The sequence below is a fragment of the Odontesthes bonariensis genome, chromosome 13 (assembly GCF_027942865.1).
Source record: "Odontesthes bonariensis isolate fOdoBon6 chromosome 13, fOdoBon6.hap1, whole genome shotgun sequence".
Lineage (NCBI taxonomy): Eukaryota > Metazoa > Chordata > Actinopteri > Atheriniformes > Atherinopsidae > Odontesthes > Odontesthes bonariensis.
In genome coordinates, this window is record NC_134518.1 from 16,441,091 (window position 1) to 16,463,024 (window position 21,934).

General features: G+C 40.4%; 1 protein-coding gene across 4 annotated transcripts in view; it reads right to left on the bottom strand.

Annotated features, from left to right (window-relative positions):
- Nucleotides 1-2,196: 2,196 nt before the first annotated feature.
- The window catches only part of frmpd3 (FERM and PDZ domain containing 3), a 96,248-nt gene continuing 76,510 nt past the window's right edge, over nt 2,197-21,934 (bottom strand). For 2 of the 4 annotated variants that reach the window (XM_075481186.1, XM_075481185.1), the window contains 15 exons: nt 19,982-20,094; nt 19,739-19,893; nt 19,532-19,634; nt 19,195-19,240; nt 18,529-18,633; nt 15,650-15,757; nt 13,835-13,966; nt 13,065-13,184; nt 11,575-11,711; nt 10,922-11,048; nt 10,477-10,566; nt 10,094-10,273; nt 9,734-9,902; nt 8,192-9,082; nt 2,197-7,514 (listed from right to left, as the gene is read on the bottom strand). In XM_075481186.1, the coding sequence (XP_075337301.1) occupies nt 4,696-7,514; nt 8,192-9,082; nt 9,734-9,902; nt 10,094-10,273; nt 10,477-10,566; nt 10,922-11,048; nt 11,575-11,711; nt 13,065-13,184; nt 13,835-13,966; nt 15,650-15,757; nt 18,529-18,633; nt 19,195-19,240; nt 19,532-19,634; nt 19,739-19,893; nt 19,982-20,022 (5,223 nt within the window). In that variant the 5' untranslated portion in view covers nt 20,023-20,094 and the 3' untranslated portion in view covers nt 2,197-4,695. The remainder of the gene's footprint in view (nt 7,515-8,191; nt 9,083-9,733; nt 9,903-10,093; nt 10,274-10,476; nt 10,567-10,921; nt 11,049-11,574; nt 11,712-13,064; nt 13,185-13,834; nt 13,967-15,649; nt 15,758-18,528; nt 18,634-19,194; nt 19,241-19,531; nt 19,635-19,738; nt 19,894-19,981; nt 20,095-21,934) is intronic. The other 2 variants (XM_075481187.1, XM_075481188.1) reach the window with 2 other exon arrangements.

Below are 21,934 nucleotides of genomic sequence, written 5' to 3' on the forward strand. Positions count from 1 at the left end.
TTTTATATGCAGATGAGTAGCACGTCCATTCAAATAAATGGAGCCAGTCTACATGCAGAGACAGCTCCTTGTAAGTTATCTGAACATGCTGACGGTCTCAAGTTTATCACTTTGCTGAACCGTATTGTCCATATAGATATACCAAAAAAAATATATTGCTGCATGGCAAAAAGATGCAAAGCAATAGAATGAATCCTGTTATACACATATAAGCTTTCTTCCCAACAGAATACATGCAAAAAGTGACAACTTTGTCATTTTCAATAATGACTTTCAGTATTCCGGTTTCTTCAAGTATCTGTAACTATGTCTGTAAATGTAATTCATTCGGTTATTTGATTGTGTAATTCTGTTGCATTTAATGTAACTACATACAACACCAGGAGAGGACAGGGGGCAAGTATTTGTTCCTGGTTAGCTCATTCTCAGGACAAAGCATTCATCTTTTGGAGTCTTTTTTTGTCCATTTATTTTTTAAAGATGCATTTTCAAAATGAGCAATTCCTGTCTAGCTTCTCTTCAGTACAGCAATCAACTCATGAGGCCATTGACTTTAGACTGACATAGATAGACTCTGTTACTTCAGGAGCCAGAGGATGCACAGACCACGGATTTGTAAATTAATGTTAATAAATGATGATCCAGTAAAGTTTGGACGCGCCTATTTGATGGAGTCTGATTTATATAGCCTGCCCCAAAAAGAAAAAGAAAATTCACATACTTTTGTATTTTCTTGGATCACATTTAGCTTTAATTGTAGCAAATATGGCGTTGTTTCAAATAGCTTATGCAATGTCACAACAGTCCTTTCTAAAAGAGTTGCTTTAATCTTTTGCCAAGATGACATGAGAGACTGCTTGCTGCCAAAAGTCTTTTCCAGCAAATTGCAAAGATTCTCATTGGGATTTATGTTTGGGTTCTGTGGTTGCCAATCTATATGGGAACATTATTTTCTTTGCTCCCTGTGCTACTCTTTCACAGTTTGAGCTCAATGAATCCTGGGATTGTCATTATGGAACATGCCTTTGCCATCAGGGAAGAAAAAAAAAACTCTTGATGGAAAAATCTGGTCATTCAGTGTATTCAGGTAGTCAGGTGACTTCTTTAGACCTGACAAAATGAAGCATATCCATTAGCTTAATTGAATCCAGTTGGTAATTTATTTATTTTTTTGGCAAGGCAATGTGTATATGAAGTAGAGTGATATTGCATATACTACTATATAGAGAGCAACGGAAACATTTTGCTCGCAATTTCAATAAAAAACAAAAGTGGGCTGTTTGAAAAGAAAATATGGGAAAATGACACACGTCACTGCTTTTCCTACCACTGACTACCTCACTGCCGTCCCCACCACTGGCTCTTTGATGGATTTGCCTTGAACACTATTTTTTCATATCCCTCACTTTTGTTACTGTTTTTTTTTTTTTCAATTTCATCTAGGCTTTGGAGCATTTGACTATGAGGTAGGAAAATGTGAGTCTATTTTGTAGACCAAAGTTATTCACATTGAATCGCGCCCCACCCCAAGTTTTGGGTTATTATGGCTATGACTCAGTTCACCAAGGTACAAACAAAATTCATTTAAACCAGCATTCTTTTCCTCTCTATCTTAAAAGAGCTCAGTTTTCCTGTGGGCAACTGGTAATCCCAATAGCCAGTTTGCCTTTGTACAACAATGAATTGAACAAAATGTCAAAATAAGGCTCAGATGCATCTCTTATAACTTTACTTCTTGCTAACTACAGAATTACGAGTTGTTAGTTTTCTTTCATGAGATTGTTTTTTTTTTATTTTTCTCAAGCACCTTTGAAACTCATCATATATGATATTGAACTGTTTCTGTCAAAGCTGCTTCCCTGGTGTGACTGTTTGTTTCCTTTGCTATGAAGCGATAAAACAAGCATCACAAGACAAATTGTGTAAACCTTCCTGCAAGTAGTTGGTGCTGTGTCATGTTATTTAGGTTTGCTCTGTTAAGCCGACATCCCCCTTTTGCTTGAGTCAAATGAATGAAACAATCCCAGCAATAAGCATCTGTTGTCGCAAGAGATGTCTCCTGGTAGTCTTTCATATGATGCACTTTGTTTGAACTTGTTCCCACAGACACCGCTGGCATTACAACAAGTTTAGTGCGTACAATGTCATCTCCAAATTCTCTGAAAGAGTTTATTTAATACACTTTATTGCTCTTAAAACATGAGAGAAGTTTGCACACAGACAGAAGACCACAGTGAAGACAAGATTATTGACAGTAAATAAAGACAGGAATGAAAGAAGTGCACAAAAATAAACAATGAATCAAGTCATGATGGGCTCATTGTGTGAATGAAACAGACTAATCTACAGTTTACCAAAGCAACAGGACCAATGACAAGCACATAAGATGTTGATTGAAATGTTCAAGTGCTGATTGAGTGGATATTGTCCGATTGTTTTGTTTATAAAAATAAACATGTCCCATGCTTTATACTCATAATATATTCTTCAAAATATATGTTTTACTATTAGTTTCTATGTTACATTACTATTATAAATAATGACCTCACAGACATGTTTTCTCCTATTTACAAAATAGTGACGGGCTCTGAATTTGTCTTAATGTCACAGGTTTAAAAGTGTTTCTTATTCCCTCACATGTTTTATTATGTTATTTACATCCGCAGTGTAAAAGTATACATTTCCATATCGTATACCATTTGCAAAACATCAATACACATCCACCATACCCTTTCATTTTGACCCGTTTATCCCACTTTCAAAATCTGTAAAGTATCATCACGTCCAATGCCAGTGTGGTTGTCCCTTAAAGTCTCAGGGGAAATCATGCAGCACACTGAGGGAGAAAACACCGCGTAATGGTTCTGGAGAGGCCACATTAGCGGCAGAGGAAACACTGTTAAAAGAGAGGACTTGTAAACACACCGCAAGTGTGTTCTGAAACCAAGATGAAAGTGCAACAAAGCTGAAGGTAAAACTGAAGTGTTGCTTTCGCTCATGATTAAGCACACTGTAAGGGTGATGCTTTTTGTCAAATTCTGAACATTTCTGATTTATTTGTAACTACAGAACACTGCATGTTTCAGTGTCCTAACTATAATATTTACTATAAGATGATTATATAACTTCAGGAGGGGAGAATTTAGCATGTTAAATAGTACTTTAAAAACATTTGAGTTAAGTTCAATTTTAGCACGACACTTCTGTATTTGTCAAATTACTCCAAAACTTTTTTATTTCAAGAGATAGTAGATTGCTCTTCCTGCCTTTAACATTGTTGCAGAACAGTTGTCACTGTTAATTTGGTTTCATAGCACTTTCTTTTGATAGTATATCCGGCATACATTATAGGCCAACACAACTATAAAACCTCAGATTTTTTTTTCTGGAATAACAAGTGGGTGAGACACAAAGAATTTCAGACAGGAAATGATGTGTTAGTTTTATTAAAATACATAGAAAACTACTTTGTGGGTTTCTTAAATATTTGCTAGATTGCACATTGTGTAACAGCACATAGAAAGCATTTTTTTTTATTTTGTATCTGAAAACCTGAATAAAAACATAGGAATATTTTGAAATGGGCCAACGTCAGCTTTTAGAAGATGAATTATGAAAGAGTGGTGTTGTTTTCAGCAGCAGGATGAATCGAAAAACACAGAATAAAACATTAAAAGGTACATTTAGGCTTCAGAACTAATGTCAGAGGTTGTGCAAAATCCTAGTTACAAGCTTACTCGTTTGCTAGTAGAAGTCTACTGTATATTTAAAACTATGATTCACAACCAGTGAGATGTAAGTGAGCCATGGATTTGTGGAGGTGTAAAATACACTCTGTTATTGATTATATTGTGGGCATGTCTTCTTTGCAGTTGAGTGAGGTAATAACACTCTTTACTGTACATTGGATACGACTGTCAATTGAGCTTCTGCTACATTGTCTGCCCTGAGCAGGTGATTTTCTACCTGCACTCTTGTAAATGAGAGAGTGGAGCTCTGTCAGTCAGTATTGTTACGTATGCCGTACTTGTGTTTCAGTGCTTTTCATTTTCCAACTTTGTCACTTACATTTTGACTGATGTAACAGTATGTCAGGCACTGCCATCACAGCCAACATAGATCAGTTTTGAGTTACAACAGTTAGCAAATTCCACAAACAAACACATCACCATCTAACCAACCGACCCTTTGGACTATGCAGTTTACAGAAGTCGCTACTTAACAAGATCTCCTTAATTATTTTGTCCAAAACATACATTTATATCTGATTTGTTATAATTTTTATGGTTCTCTCAACTCAATACATTTCAAATATATTTTTCACCTGTTTTCTTCACAAAACTTCATATTATTTGCTAAGTAGACACAACTCAAATATATATTACATATAAAATATTATACTATAATGATTTATTTATATTATGTATATTGATATGAGGTGATTAGCCCTGTATTACCCAGTCTGTTATAGGGTTCTTATTCCATTGTGCATCCGTTTGGCATATCTTTATTTTTCTAAACAAGGCTACCTCAGGGCCTGTAAACATGGGATGAAACAGTTGCATTGCAATTTTTACTGAGGATGATTCATTGCACATTTTGTAAAAATTGTAAACAATAAATAAATAATGAATTTGGATAGTGTAGCCACCCACATTCTGGACTGTTCTGATTACATTCCTGCCAGACCTTTTCTTACTGGGCAGGCAGAGTTTTGATGGGTCGTGTGAGTGAGCTCATGTTATTGGTGTTGGTGGAAATTTGAGGGCTCACTGTCTTTGTTGGCAAACTGCTGGAGTGCCCCATGGACTCCTCTGCTGCACGCAGAAGTAAAGTGTAGTTGATGGCTACCTCCTCAACTTTTCTCAATAGCTGCAGCCTTTGGGTTTCTGAACGAACCCCCCGGATCAATTGAATGAAGGTCTGGGTTAGTTCACACAACACTTGGAAGCTGGCTGAGACAACAGCAAGCATACGTGTTGGGCTTTTTTCAACACTTGCCACTCTCCGACACGATGCTCTGAACTCTTTAAAGCGCACTGCCAGCTCCTGTTTGTACTCTGTAATCCGTGAGGGCTGAAGACGAGTCTCACCCTCAGCTTGTGGGCTGTTAGCACATTGTCGCAGGATAGCTAGCAACTCATTAGCATCCAGCTGGGCATTTAGAAAACCATCAGGCAAGCTGAACGTTTTCCCCTGGAGAGCCTGTACCCGTGCAAGGCTTCCTTCCAGTGTACCACAGGATCTCAGGTCTATGTCCTGTGTTTGTGGTTCCTCCTCTTCTACCTCTTCTTCTTCCCCACTGCAGTCCTCTGCATTAAGAACCTGGAGTGTTTTGCTTACAACAGGAAAAGTATGCGCGTCCACCTCCATACCTGGGAGGACCTGAAGGGGTATGGAGTATGAGAGTTCCTCTTTCTCACTGCTTTCATCTGCAGCCTCACACTTTCTGTAACAGAAACAAAATGAGCAGCATTTGTCTTTGTCATCGATGTCTTCACTCGGCAGGCTCAGCAGGACTTCCCCAGTTCCTTCTTTGCTTTCACGCAGTAGTTCCTCCCCCTGAATGAAAAACACACCCTTTTTCCCTTTCCCGTCTGCCTGATGAGACTGAGTGTGGACTGGTTCTACTGGGGTGGGGAGCCTAAGTCCTGTGGCCCTCACTCTTTCCATCTCCTTCTCCAGACTTTTGGTTTTCGGTTTCACCTCAGCATACACTGGTGTGCTAGTGTTGTTATCCAGCTCCCCAATGCTGTATCGTCTCTGGAGCTTCTTATATTGAGGAGCTCCCATGCAATCGGTTTGAGAAGTACACGTGGGCAAGCAGGAGCCCTGGTCTCCCCTTGGCTCTCTCGACTCAAGGCTTGTTGATCGTATTCGTGTTGTCTTGATCTCCAAGGTCTGAGGTCTCCTTGTGGCACTTTGAGCATGAGGGACTTTGGAGACTGCCGGAGGGGTCTTTGCAATGGTTCTCTCTCTTCCTCTGTTTTGTATTTCTTTTGTGGTGCCAACTGGGGTGTCAGGTAGTCGCATTCCCCTACACATTCGCTTACAGTCACAGCTACGTCGCTGCTCCCTGGAGATCCCAGGGGCCTTAAGGACAGGACTAGTGCGGAGTTGGCAGGCACAAGGAGTCCCTGAGGGCACAGGTGAGGAACCTTGGGGCAAAAATTCTCCCTGCGATGTCTTGGGTTTCAGCAGCTCCTCCAAGAACTCAAGCTCATACTGGCGAACTTTCTGCAACTGAGCCCTTCGTTCATCTGTTTCTTTTCGCATTCGGGCTGGAAACGTTGCTGAAAGAAGGTTTTTAAAGCTCAAGAAGGGGGCACTGCGCTGGGACTTGCCTTTACCTGTGCTGTACTTTTTTGAGTCTCTGGCTGGGAGAGTGGAGACTTTATCTACAGAGGGGCATGTAGTTGTTAGATCATCTAAAATAGGTAAGGATTTCACGTGACATTTTTGTGACTCGAGGTGGGATTTGCTCTGGTTACCATCAGTCTTGCTTTCAGCTGTTTCCTTTCTCTCTACTTTTACAGGCAAACGAGGAGAGAACTTAGTTTGTATTTGTGGGCTTGGTTTTGCCAAACAAGGATCTGCTCCTACTTTTCCTGCATTTTCTTTGCCTTCTTTGCTGTTTGCCAACTGCAGACCTTTGGCTCGAAGGCGCTCATCATCTGTGGGGGAGGAGGATTGAAACACCACTATCTTCTGAACCTGTGGATCTTTTAGTCTTAGTTGAGGTGCAGGATCCTGTTTCACCGGACATGTGCAGAAGAGATCATCAACTGGCACAAGTTCTGTAGAGCTTGAAGGCTTCATGGTCTCACTAGAGGCAGTCTTGGCATCTTGGCACATATTAGTGGGAGAAATCTTGGCAGAAGAAGTTCGAACCACAGGCAAGATGATAGGTAAGGCTTTGTTTATAGGATCTGTATTAAGAGTTGCTGCTGTCTTCTCCTTTATACCATCGGGGAGATTTTGAGTTTTCATTTCTCCTGAAGCATTTGATAATTTTTGATCTGTACTGACAGATGTCAGTGAAGCATCAGACACTTTAACTTTTTCAGGTGGTTTTGAAGGGGGGTCAAAGGTGTTTGCTTTGGCAGACTCAGAGATCGCTTTTAATTCTGCTTTTTGTTTCATGTTGGTAATGTCTTGATTACTCCCTTGCTCTGTTACAACGCTGACTATCGCTGAATCTTGGCTGGGGCTAACTTTAAAGGGAACAGTCTTGCTAAGAATTACTTGCTTGGGTGGACAGCCAGCACGTATTTGACCCAGAGAGAAGGCCCCAGTCCCTATGGTCTTTGCTGTGCAGCCAGGGATAGCCAGGGGGAAGTCACGGCGACAAAGAATACGCTCCTTGTTGATATGGTGAGCCAACAGGTAGGCTTGGTTTTGGTTTTGCTTCATTGCTGACACCATCTCTGAGACATCTGTCAATTCAGAGGAATTGGTCTCATGACCTGAATCCAGTGATGACTCTGGTGTAATGGCAGCTAAGACAATCAGCCCTGAGAAAAAGAACAACATAGTCCACTGTTAGTATAATCAAGAAAAAACAAATGGTAATGCAGAAATGTATTGATTGTGACTGCAATTAGCATAAATCATTTGGGAATAGTTTTCATGTAAGTTTTACAATATCAGTCATTCAGGTTCAAATTCTTAGGCCCCTCTCCAGACTGATTCATGCACTAGTAGCATTGCTTTACTTGACACCGCAGAGTATTGCAGCTTTGGCATGCAAATTTATGTTTGAAAACGTTTGAGAAATTTGCAAAGATGAGCCATTTTCTGACTTTTGCATAAATCAATCAAAATTCAATAAATAATTTGGGTTTAAAAAAAAAAAAAGCATTTGATTTTACCTGCAGTATTTCAGTAAACATGGTCAATAAAAATTTCAGTTGCATTATACTGTTATTTTTGTTTGGGACCTTAATTATAGTATAGCTTGCCATTTCACTATACACACACACACACACACACACACACACACATATTTATATATACATATATGCATATATATTTGCTTTAAGAATAAGAAAAATATGAATGTGCAATACATCAGTAGTACTATTTATTATCAATATAATTTTGCTGATTAGAAAAATACTTTAGTTAATACTGTTAGTGTTGGTAATTTTCTGAGTAAGATGTGAGCAGTGGCCTGACTAAGGCTGTTGACCTGCTGTCTGTGTTGGTTGTTGAGGGTGATGTGGGTAGTCCTCAGAGGCTGCCAAAGCCTCAAGTGCCTGTAAGGTGGAGACCAGAGCGTCATCAAGCTCCTGGGCATGATCTCTGACTGTTCTTGTGGCCACATTATCAATCAGTGTAACAGGCACATCTTCCTTGGCTTGGGCCAGCTTCCCAGAAGCAACACCAATACTGGCACTGGTTCTAGCCTTCCTGCCTCTCTTTGGATCGTCCTCATCAGAACTATTGTCCCTGAAGCCAGGTGGTGGGGCAGCAATAGCAGGTGGTGGTGGTTGCAGCTTTTCTTCTTTCCCTTCCACCTCCTCCTCCTCCTCTTCTTCATTCCCAGGGGGTGGGAGGGCCATGAGGTCAACAGCATCTCCATCTCGGGAGGCACAAGCACTGGAGCAGTGCTTCCCCGAACTCCCACTGCAGTTACCTGCTGTCGACAGACCCTCTGCCCTAAGCCTGGCTTTGCAGGAGTCACAGAAGTAACGTGTGGCTTTCTGCGGTTGACCCATTGTTTGAGCTCTGACTCGAAATCCCACTTTCTCCACTGCTGGGCTCTCTAAAACTCCAGCTATTTCCTCTGTACTCCCCTGCGTGGGATCGGACTTGGTGCGGGGACGGCCAGGGGTCTCCTGGGAAATAAAGTTCTCATTGATGTCGAGTTCAGCCTCAGCATGTGTTTGCAGCTCTTGAAATTGCTGTTGCTCTTGAAGGTGAACATGACACAGGCCTAGATGCTGAGGCTCTGCAGGAACTAGGGCTCTTGAACATCCTGACTCCCTGTGTGAGCTTTCCCTCTCGTCCCCTCGCCGTCCTCCACTTTGCAATCCAGTTGCCCCAGAGCGTGGGTGGGGATGGTGGGAGCTTCTGTAATCTAAGGATAGAATTGTCAAAGCAGTGGATAGTTTGAGGTGTTAAGAACTACTGGGGATATAGAAGATCCAGATGGACAAGCAGAGGCGACAGCTGGTGGTCAGATGGGGATTATTTATTTCAAAAATGGATGTTGAAAGCTGAAGTTTGTCTGAAGTTAGAGGGTTAGATACGGGTGGAATGTGATGATGTGATGATACAATCCCTCTTTAGTGTTGACTACAAATTGATGCAACAGATGGCAAAGGATCTGTTCATGTTTGGCAGTAATAGTTCATAATTACAGCAAAAGCACAGTTCACTTTACAAATTCATAATGTTAGTCTGTCTTGAGAAAAATAAATATGGTTTTCTATTCCAATAAGTCATGATGAAGATGAGGGAAGAGACAGCAGAGGGCGCCATGGGATGGTAGTTGCAGAATAACCTGGTTACTATAATGATTTTAATCAATGAAGAAGCAGTGGTCATCAATGTCCATGTTGACTGAACATATAATGAAGATTGCCAAATATTTCAGACATGCAGTGTCTGATGTGATGCTGAAATCAAGACAATTTCACCAGTAGAATTCTATTTAATTGTTGATTTACATTTATGTATTTGATGGATATTGCCATGTGAAAACAGTTAATCAGAATGAAACACTTACCGGCCTTGGTCAGCTGAGACTGAACAGGGTTCCGAAAGTAGATGGTTCGTTTAGGGTCTACGAATAGCTTGTAGTAGCCAGAGATGAGGCACGCAAAGTTACTTGCATCAGGCCATTCCATGAGGAGGACCAAGGGCTGTAGGAGGTGGTAGGGAGGGGAATTAGGAGACTGTTTAGGGGACAGGCAATGAGCATTGCCTGCTTGTTTGGTTATAAGTTGATCAAATAAAACTTATAAAACTGTAGAGCAGTTATAAAATTGAAATGAAACCTTAAAACAAATAGCATTGAAATTATGTTTAGTCATTATTTTTAGATGTTTTTTGTATTGTGCATCTTTAGAAACCAATGCTGTAATACCTTGGCCTCGTGAATTGTCACCTCCACACGGGCAACTCCTTGGCTCTCTCGGTAGAGCTGGATCTTGGAAACTCTGCTGAACTCAGTCAGAACTGTTGTGAGGTTGTTTTTCAGGTCAATCACGTGACTAATGCCATGTCGAGGGCCCACCAATAGTGTCGTAGCAGATTGTTTCTCATCCTGTGTGAGAACATAGGAAGTTTTAGAACTATTATACATCTCAGAATCAGTGCATTACAGTATATACACTTTGTATAGATGTGTGCTTTCTAAAAATAGACTCCTTGAGCAATTATAGTACATGCAGAAACATCGAATTGAGCAAAGGATTAAATAAAAGACATGCAGATGTATTCTTCAATGCAAAGTTTAAACAATATTACCAGTCCAACAGTGTGGAACAGTATTCCACCAAAAGGTGGAAGGTCGTTAAGTACCCTCATGTACTGCAGCTTTCCTTGGAGTGGAGGGACCTGTCAGCATAACAATATAAGGAAATTGTCATCCTTGAAAGAGAAATCCTTATTCCGTGCAGCCAACATGCTCCTGGGGGCACTGTTGAGCCACAGTTCTTGCTAATAAAGTCTTATGCAACAGTTAGATCTGTATAGTTGAAGGGCTTGCCCAAAGGATTAGTTATCAAGCTGGCATAACAATATACAACAATAAGTAAAGTATCCTGCAAAGAAACAGCTGAGTGCTGAGATTAGTATGCAGATTACAATCAAGAGTGTGACAATTTAGTAAGAGATCTCTAAATATTTCATTCTTATGATTAGGATGTAAAATGTTTAAAATCAATGTTTGAATATTTTTAAATGAGGAAACCTTGTTGCCTGACGGTGGTGGATGTTGGTAAGTCTTCAGCAGCTGAGACAGGGTTTTACACACATTCTTCTCCTTTACTGTTGGAAGAAGAGTGAGTGGAAGAAAAGGCTCCAGTCCCCACTCTTTTCTGTGACCAAGAGCAAAAAGAAAGATGGCAGATTTCTACACACAAAAACAGTTTACATGGCAGGTGGCAACTGAGAGGCGACAGAGGAGTTTTCTTATCCAATGGCAAGACAACGGTGAGCCCTGCTAAGATTCAACAACCTTAAGTCTTGTCATGGGCACCTGAAATCTATTACAAGCAGACTGGATCTGCTCTGTTTCGGATAGAAAAAGGTAATTACTTGCAAGGTGGAGGTTTTAAATAAATGGGCAATGTGAGGGAGAGATGTAATTTCCCAAAGCAGTGAAATTTTTTTTCTCATAACGACCTTGGCAAAATGGCCCTTGAGTAATTTGAGTTTTTAATACTATTGAAATGAATTATTAATCATTAAGATATTATTGAACAAGCAGACTACACTGTTGTCCTCATTGATGTGCTGGTCAGCGTTATTAATGAGGTAAAAAAAAGAAAGAAAGAATGGATTTTTTATCGTTCCACCATTTCTCAAATGGTCTTTTGAAACTGACTGAGTTTGTGAGCTTACTCGACATGCTTGAGAGAGATCTTCTGGTTGGGTCTTGCAGAGGACACAGTAATATAGATATGGAGCGCGGCCAATCGTAACGTGATGTCAGATTTCCAGTCCATTCCAAAACGCTCCTTGATGACGTCGTTACGACTCTGAGAGGACACAATGAAATGTTGTTTCACACCCAGGTGACTGCAAACAACCTATCGCTACTTAAAATGCAAAAGAGCACTTTTGAATTCACAACAGTGGGCACATCTGCAGTTAATGTGAAGGTGTTTAAGAAGACCTTACACAGACCCATTGTGTCTATTTACTGAAACTGCGTCATATGCTATTTTATTGTTTTTTTTTTTAATACACCAAACACAATGTGTTTAAAACTTGTTTTTTTAAACGTGGGCACACCTGCTAAAACAAGTTGATTCAATCCTTTCTCATTTCCAGTTGTTGTGTATAATCACAATCTTACCTTTACCTCCCAGGGGACAAGCCTGGCAGCTATGACGGGATGAGGGGATGGTGTTACATTATATTTTAGGGGCTCTACTGAACCGCAGTTTCAGACAAGCATGACTTTCTGAGATAATTTGACTTTTTTAAAATTGTTTTTGACAGGACCATGTACGACTTACCCTTACTTACCCTTACTACACAGGACTTACCTTACTACATAGGACTTAACTACAGGACTTACCTTACTACATAGGACTTACTCTTGCCCTACGCAGCTGGACTGAAAGTGATCTGCCAGCTGTCTACCTCTTTTTGTACATTATGGCTGGTACGTTGTTAAAGGAGAAGTTTTTTTTTTTTTTAAACCTGGACCTTATTTCTGACAAAATATGTTCATCTACTCACCGATAACAGTTTGGTGAAAGTCGGCGTCCTTCGGAAAACATTTAGATTACTTGAGATCCGCGTATGTCCATATAACGGGAGAGAACGGGGCATAGACAAAGCAGCCTCTAAATGAGGCATTATCTGTCTTTATTTCACTAATACTTTAAGACGAATGAATGAATGAACGCATACTATTGCACCGTCAGCTCATAGCTGCCATGTTGTTGTTATCCGGGGCGTTCGGGGGGCTTATAGGAAGCTTTCTACACACGCGTTTGCCGACTTTCACCAAACTGTTATCGGTGAGTAGATAAACGTATTTTATACCAGAAATAAGGTCCAGGTTTAAAAAAAACAAACTTCCCCTTTAAGCCAGGTTTTAGCGGGTGGTAAGGGTTCTTTTTTCTTTTCTTTTAAAAAAGGATAAAAAAATGCCTTTAATTTATCATGATACTATATCATTTCTAAATCTAAATTAAAAGGAAGCAAAAGTGAACGTAATACAATAGAATCCTAGGGAATAAATGTAGCTGTTTTAATTATTCTAATGTGGAAGCCTTGGCTCCCACTTGGCACCTGCTGCACTTCAAAATGAGACAGCTGTCAAGTATCATGAGATTGAATGACATCTGTATAAATCCCTCTGTAATCCAATGCTTTACCTGTATATAGAGATACTCAAATGCAGCAGGGTCCCTTCTTAACAGGTCTGCAGGGTCCTTGGGGAAGAAGCAGATGCGGAACAAACACTTCATCCCTTGGAAGTAGGTTCTGTGCACCACCTGAGGGAAGATGACCCTATCAGTTAGATAACAACTACATCTTTAGTGACTTATAGTACCACAGGATCATATTCCTTAAGAGAACATGGATGACTGATTTTTGAATGTGATACGCATCTTCGTAGTGCCTCAGTGGGTTATTTCTGCAGAGCTGTTTTACTCAAGGCGAATAAATGCACTGAACTGATGAGCCATAAACCAGCCAACATTTGCAACAACCTAGAACTATTATCAATATGACGGAGCTGGAAAGTATATCCGACATTTCAAACCAAACGCCATCTGTTGTCAACCAGTGTAATAAGGTAGTCTTTCAGCCTGGCTACAATGAGCATTGCTTACTTTGCTTTCCTTATAGAGTATGATTGTCACACAATATCTACTTCCATAAAGCATTTGCCCCATTAATATCAAACACAGAATACAGAAAATATACAAAAAACGCAAGTGAAACTAACCAACCATCTACAGGAAGGAAAAACTTTGGAAAATTATATTTTCTCTTTTTCTTTTCATTTGACTTAAGCTTGTTATACTTTGTGCTTATCATGATTTGGGGTTGCTGTCATTGCATTCATACAGCTGATGCTTTAAAGGTACATAAGTTTCTAGATGCATCTTGCAGTCGTTCGGCGCTGTGGGTTTCTCACATGTGTCAGTGGCTGGTTCTCCTGCAGCAGATGCAACTTCTGATTCTGGTCCAGACCACCTGCCTCCAGCACCAAGGCAAAGTGCTCAATGTAGCGCAGTGAGAGGCGGTCCTGCAGCGACGAGATCACATCCTGGAAGGAGACAAATGAAAGCAGATAAGAGACTCGGAACACATTTCCGCAAAAAGAATACATTTACACCACAACAAAAAGTTATTGATTTATGGAAGCTATTTCTCCCTGAAATCCCTCCATGTTTTCTACAATACAGTGTGGTTATTTTGTGTTCATCGTGTGCTATTTTGATATTATGCTTGTTGCTTTGAGCAATAGAGATCTTCTAAAGAGATTCTTTACACGGTGAGCAGATCTATTTCAAGAAAAATAATGTCCGTGTTGGAACGTGCAGGGTAAAGTTTTTCTGCAGATCAGTATATCGGAATGATGTAGAGATTTTCTCATATCCTCTCTCTAAAATGCACATAGTGCACAATCTAAGGGAGAATTCATATCATATCTAACAGTGAGCTACGCCTGAGGACAAATTCCTAACTTCTTTGTCCTCACAATATTTAAGAACCACGGACCATAAAAAGGATGCCATTGTAGAGATATGTTACTATATTTTGGCAGTGAATGTCAATATGAAGGCTAATTTAAAGCAGTTAAATAAAGCATGTATAATAAGGAGATGGTCATCATAAAGAATTCAGTGGATACTTGCTGATGTATTCCAAGCAATAGCTCTCCATGAAAAACAAGGATAAGCAGTTTTAACAGTATTGGCAAGTATGGTTTGCATTAAGTGGCACATAACCACAAGTGTTGGGCTCATTGATGGCAGCTTCTTTTGTTGACAAGACAAGTCTAATGGGCACGCAACTGGGTGTCCTACCGTGCCATTGATTTAATCTGTGGCATTGTATTATTGATCCGAACTTTCTTATTATGCTGAAATTTCATTTAATTAGGCTGACAGGAGAGAGCTTCATCCTTCTTTCTTTAAAAGTGCCTCTTGTGTTTCTCTCTCTTCCCGTCTGTGAGCTGGAGAGAGATTTGTGAAATCTAATAGAGTGCATTTAATGAATCTACTGGAAGATGTCAGACTCATCTTAGAGGCGGACATTCAGACAGAAATGACCTCCGTCTGACTGAATTCACTTGTTGCTTTATGACCTTAATGACGTTAATGAGATTTTTTTTTACCAACCAGAAACTGGAAGGATGAGATTTCACAGTATTAAAGATGTTTTTAATGCATTCTTTCATAATTCACACTTAAATGATTTGTTTTAGTATGCGTCATATGTGGAGAGTGTCTAGATTATATTTATTTTAGTTTGCCAGCAATTCAGCTCCAGAATAGAAATTCATCTTTCACAGATTTTTAAAATAATAATATTAAGCTGTATGTTAAGCTCATACTAATGGATTTCCTTGACCAAAACGGCGTGGTGCATCGAGCTGTAAATGCAACTCTGAGGCGTTATCCTACCAGAGCATTAATTAATTTGTAATTAAAAAACACTTGTTAATAAAAATTTGTTTGACTTTTTAAAATATTCTGTTATGTTCACCAGCTAGTAGCTAACTGAAACTCATTTAGAGCACCAGTCCTCCTTTCTGTAAAGTGAAAGACACTACAGAGAGTGAATCAAAACAGTAAAGTTGACCATTAACCACATGATAGAGGTCATTGCACATGTCATTTGAACCATCACTGATATAGAAATATTGCTTAAAGCTGCTTTAAACAAATTTTGCAGTGAGGTTGAAATTAAGTTGTCTTTGTACATAGCTGTGGGGAATACATACCCTTACAGTGGTGCGGCTGTCAAACGTGAAAGACTTAATCTGTCCATTCTCCAAGAATACCTTCAGTACATTTGGTATGAGAAGCAAGGAGTCGTCCTTGAGCATTGTCTGAAAGAGAACGGAGGAGAGAAAAGCCTTGTCTTGAGGGGAAAAAAAAAAGGCTACACTAATGTGTTAAAAGGTGATCAGGAATGGACACATTCAGCTGTAATGGGTGGTCAGTGCTCGTGAGTGAAAATCAATAGGAAGTTGTGGAGGAGAATTCAAGAAGTTGAGATGCCTTTTGTGAAGAATGAAGAGATGCTTAGGCTGAACTTCGGTCAGTGTGAGGAGGAGAAAAACACTGCCTATAACAGCCACCCCATGCATTGATCAAAGAAGGGATTATTCAGTTTTTCTCTACCCTTTCACTATACTGTGTATGCCATGAAAGGAAAATTGGATGATGGGAATGAAAGCATTCACAACAGGATTGTGTGAGGAAAGGCAAAAGAGGAGAGGCCTGGTTCAAGGTTACCGCTTGTACTCAAAGCACTCTCTAAAGGAATTTGATTATGATACGCAGTAAAGTTCTTCAAGGTTCGAATAAGATGAGATGGTCACTTTCCCCTCACTGTCTCCTTTTTAAAAAAAAATATTTTTAAGAAAATGGCTCAGATCCTCAATATGTAGCTACATTTGTGATCAGAAGAAAACCAGGCATCTTTAATGTAATAAGATAAAGCAGAGAGTCTAAATGTGACACACAGTAATGCAGCAGGAGACGGTCTTGCAGCCTAAGTGAAATCCTCCAAACTCTTGGCCAAGACAAAATCAATTCTCATCTTTTCCCCATTTTTTTTCCTCGTTTTTCTTTTTTCCTAATCTGATGTTGAGATAAGAAAAAAGAAATTGACATGCATTGCTCAGCGCAAGAAAGGGAAGTGGATTTATCGCAACAACATATCTCAGAAAATGCATTTAGTTTAGATAGAGAGCTGTGGCCAGAGCAGATGCCCAACTGTTCTTTTGTGGTTCTTTACAAGGTGACTTGTAAGTGAACAAATCTTTCCTCATACTGCAGCATTAAATTAAGAGCTCAGTAAAGATGTGATGCAAACAGGTCTGTCGTGTCCTGTATAAAGCCCTAACACTTGTCGTTGTTAGTAAAGCTGAGTTGGAGCCATATTGTCACAAGCGGACTAAAGGGCAGATCTACTAAAGCAGTCAAATTAGAGTGTGGCCACAAATCATAAGTATACAGCGCTAATGGGAGCATCCAGTTCTGCTCATGACATCCCAAAATTACGCTGCTCTACATACACATGCAGCCAGCTCATTACATTAATGATGGTCTACTAGGAGCAGCGCAAAACAGAACAGACTTGAGAACAAACAGACCTGCTGACAATTAGAAGCCTATTGTTCACTGATGACATAGCTGCAGTTTTTCTATTTTTTTTTTTTTTTTTTTTAGAAGACAGGCCACATAAGCACGGCTTAGCAGTTAATTTATAATATTTAAAATGTGCCCTTGGCTCAGATTAAAAAAAAACTAAAAACTTTCTGTCAGGTCTACTTTCATGAATAAGTTCCTCCATGAGTGAATAACAATGAGCAATGAGAGCAATCTTGTGGCATTCCAAGCAAGAATCTCGTCCTCCGCACACCCTCCTCCTCCCAGTGCTGATCGACACCTCTGCGCCCTTCATGTAGAAACTATCACAGGCATGTTAAGTGTTTAGAACATGCTTTTTTTTCCGGGCTTAAGTAACAGTGCAGTTTGCTGTTCATTGCATGCCATAAGTTTAGTCAAACTGCATGATTTATTTAAATAATCACGTTCTTGAATTCTGTAATCTGAAAGTGAAACTCTTAAAAATACATCTGCGATGGATTCAGGTGCTAAGATCGCTGTGCCCGTGCCTTTCAGGCCTAAACGCACCATGAGGCCTAGTTGGTAATGCCGTTTTTTACACCAAAACAGAGTTTGTGCCAGGTGCAAAACTGTAAAGTAAAACTGAGCCAAAACGTGCCTGAGAGGCAAATCACAATTCTGTGCATTAGCTTCATCTCATCCCCTCTCTTTATTTTATTTGACGTCAAGATAGTGTCACCTAGCTTGACGTTATATAATATAATCCCTTTTTATGATTAATACCAAGCTTAAGCTCCTGATCACTGGGGAAGGTTGACAAATTGGCAAAGGTTGGGTTATGGTTGTTTAAGCATCTGGTCATTACCAACTTCAGCATCTCCATCTACTGTTTAAATTACCTTGGGTAATAAAGAAGGAGAGGTCTGGGTTAACATGATGGTGACTGCTGGTACCATCAGGTTAGAGTAGATGGTTAAAGTCAGGATTAATGAAAACCTAAGCACAACCCCTTGCATTTGTATTTTTTCAAAACTAGTTGATGTGATGAGTAATGCTGTTTTCTTTCTTCCTCTATGAATTTCAGGTAAAAAGAAATGTGATAATTCAATGTTCGATTTTCAAGTGTTTTTTATGATACTTCTCATGTTTATGAACCGTTCCACATAAATACCATTCATAGCTAGTAAATGTAGATTGGTTCGTTAATAATGTGAGAGCTGTGCCATGTGAAACTGAGAAGGGCCATAGACCATAAACATTTCTGAATGATATTGTGGCTGTTTTCTAAAACATTGAATAGCTCTGAAAAGAGGCACAGGTTGCTCTTGAGAGAATCAAAATCATTCTGAAAAGCAATTTATTCAGGGTCAAATGATTTGACCAGGCTTTCTCTCTATGTCCCACACACATATAGGAGAAGCTGTTGAGGCTTTTGAAAAAATAAATTAGAAAAAAAAAAAAAAAAGGTACAGCATGTATTTTCATGCATGTGTCACAAAGAGGCGTGACAAGTGGAACTTACTGAGTCTGGGTCGCTGATTGACACTTGCTCTGAAAAGCGCACTTTAGGCGGGTTTGTTCGCAGGCGTGCCTTTTTGGCTGCACTTATGAAGGCAGACTTAGGTGACTGAGGATAAGAAGAAAAAGAGGGAGAGTTACTCTGAGGCAGAAGGCAGTTTGAAGGATGAGATGTAAATGAAAGAAAAGCGCCTGTGACAGTCTTTTCTAAAGAGACTTGTCTAATGCTGATGCAATATGTCGTCTACAAAAGCTCAAGCTTATTCACCTGAAGCTCACCTGCAAAATGTTCAGACATTTGAGATTGTTGTGCTTGTTGGTCTGAGCACAGTGAGCACACAAGTAAAAAAGTGGTACCTTTCCATTGTTTCTGCAATGATAGATGTATTCACACACAAAAATTGTTTACTAAAGTCTCATGTAGGTGTTTAAGTGCCCACTTGGAGTTGTTCTGAGGGGTTACCAGAAAAAGAAATTACTCCAATGTGTGAAGCAAGCCCATGAATACTAATTTCCGCCTCTACTGCATTAGTGAGCACTGTTGGAAAAGAATACTGTACAGTGTTTCTTTTTGATTCGGAGTGAAAGAAAACAGTGTTGAGACTTATGAGGAATAAAAGAAACCCTGAGGGAGAGCAGCATGAAAAGAGTGAGTTTCCCATTGTACTACCTGATGGGGCTGCAGCACAGTGAGAACTATAGTGTCTTTGCAGCGTCTGTGGAAAGACAGTAGAGAATGGGTTAGATAATGCCACAGACAGCATGATGCTTAGAGAGCGGTTTGTATTTGCCATTTCCTTGCTGTTCTTTTGCTGCAAAAGGACTGACTCATCCACAGGTTTCTGTTGATGTAACATTTCACCAGCACTAAGAAACAGTTTGTTCCTTTTGATCCACTCTCTTTACCCATGCCTTCTTTGTTCCACTTTGCCTGTGCTGCTGGTCACCTGGCCTGTTGGAACCCCTGCTACCCCCACCCTCCCTCCTGGGACAGTAAAGGATGTTACCTTACAAGGTCAATGACTCTCTCTCTGGGCGCGTCGCTCACCGTCTCCTCGTTAATGGCCAAGATCTGGTCCCCAGGGAGAAGCTTGCCAAAAGAGGGGCCGTCTGCAGATAAATCACGACACACATTTAACAAATGTAAAGTTTAATTTGTGTCAACACTCTCACTCTGTAATGTATCCATCAATCTCACATACGTGCACACTTACCAGCAGAGACGGAGCGTACGATCACGGGCCTCTGGCTGCCTGCGATGAAGCCGAAGCCTTGAGTCGGGTGGCGCTGAATGGTGACCTGTCGAGCTGAGGCAGGACTTAGGGTACCACTGTCCATACCATCCTGGCTCTCCTCTAACATGGCAGAGCTGTAGATGCACATATTCGTAAATAAATGGACACACACCCACGTTATAGAGGGAAATCCACTTCCTTCTATCTGTGAGCACTGTTTACCTGTCACATGCATTTGTGTGTCCATCCTGGACCTTGGCCATCCCCTGAGAGGAGGGAGCAACATGGGACAGGGTTGCACTGCAAAGGCTGCTCTCTGTTTCGCACTCATTCACCTGCTCAACAGAGAGAAAGAGAGAAGGCATGCAAGCAATGAAGTGAGATGCCCATTTATTTTTTTCCGAGGCTACAATCTTCGAGTTTTGCTCCCCATGAGGGCCTAACACTGTATTACATAGACAAGATGAAAGTTTACAAAATATAGGGGTTTATGTTGGCATATATTGCCTGCAGAAAAGCTGCACTTATCAAGGACCGGTAACATTATCCAAACAGAGGACGTAACACATTAAGGTCTCTGAGTCTGTCAGTTTTGATCACCCTAATGCTGTGAACCATACGTGCTCTTTTACAGATGCCTGTGTGGGTGGCAGTGAAAGCAAGATGACTGAAAGAGTGAGTGTGATTATGGCATGTGAGCTTCTGTGTTTGTGGCAGAAAAATGGAAATGATTGTGTGAGGGAGAGCCAGCCAGATAGTTATGCTCATATCTGTGATTTAGGACTGATGATTGCTGACTAAAGATGAGAGACTGATTGTAATGTTAATGATGCAGATGAGCTAAAACAGAGAGGCACGGATAAAGAGCAGGACAGTGCTGCTCAGGATTATTATGCATTGATACATTGTTGAGAACAAATACCTTTCTGACTGTTACAAGCAGAGAACAAACTGCCAGTAAAGGGAGGGTGAGTCCCAATAGTCAATAGTTCAGATTCATATTCTTGTCACTTGTTGTGTCTGATAACAGTGGCTTATAAGGGTGCATGGTTTATTTACAATTCCAGTGATGCAGTGCTGATCTCTACCTTGTGTCGTTGTATCAGATGAGCGTTGATGTATGATAGATAGGTCTCACATTGAGCTCAGTCCTTGACTAAAATCCATTACATTACACATGCTTTGAATCTCAATGAAAGTAATTATTTAAAAAGATTAGATTTGAATAAAACTATGTTTTCAGTATTCATGTGACTTACAAAGGATGATCTGTCTGTATCAAAGGTGCATAGCGGAGACAAATGATGCTGCCCTCGCTGGGTCTGCCTCTAAAAAGGATTACATGTTTATGATTGAGAATGATACGTTTCCCCTTTGATTCTCCTAATGGATTCTGGCAGTGCTCATTTTTTTCCCATTCATCCTTCTTCTCTGTGTTCCTCTAATGTCATACTCCTTCCACCATCTGCTGCTGGAAGGACACCCATCCTGTTGGATCTGGCTATGGACTGACTGTGAGGAATGCATAATTATCGTTAGTGAAGTTAGAACCTTAGCACCTGTCTTTCAGATTTAGAAAAGGCCAGATTTGTGGCCTCACTAAGGAGACAGTATCCTTGTTGTGAGTAGTCCTTATTTAAACCCAGATTCTGAGAGTCTTTTAGAGATTTAGTCTTTTGGTTATTCAAGAAACTGTTACAGTACAAGTGAATCAGCAACAGTAAAATGCCCCCCCCTCCTCTGTTCATTGTCCTGTGGCTTTTTGGATATAACACAGAATTTACAGCTTTAAATTCATCGCACAATGTAGCGATTAGTTTTAACATTCAGCATGAGCGGTGAGGTAGAATTTAACAAGAGAGCGATGAAGGTAGTCGGCAGACACTAAAAGCTTACATGTCTGCAAAGATAAACAGCTATTCAGCAGATGGGCCAACCTTTTACTGACAGAAAACACCAAGGAATACAGTCAAGAAATGATTCGCAAGGACATCGGCAGGCTTTCTCGTTGCTATGACTACAGCTCTCGTTCGCTTGATGAAGCTCGGCAGATAGAAGGTTGGTGGGCGGATAAGAATAGTGATGTGGCCGCTACGAGTGAGTGAGACGAACCAGACACCCTTTGATCACCATCAGCCGCTGTGGCCAGATGCCAGCATTTCCTCAGGCATGAGA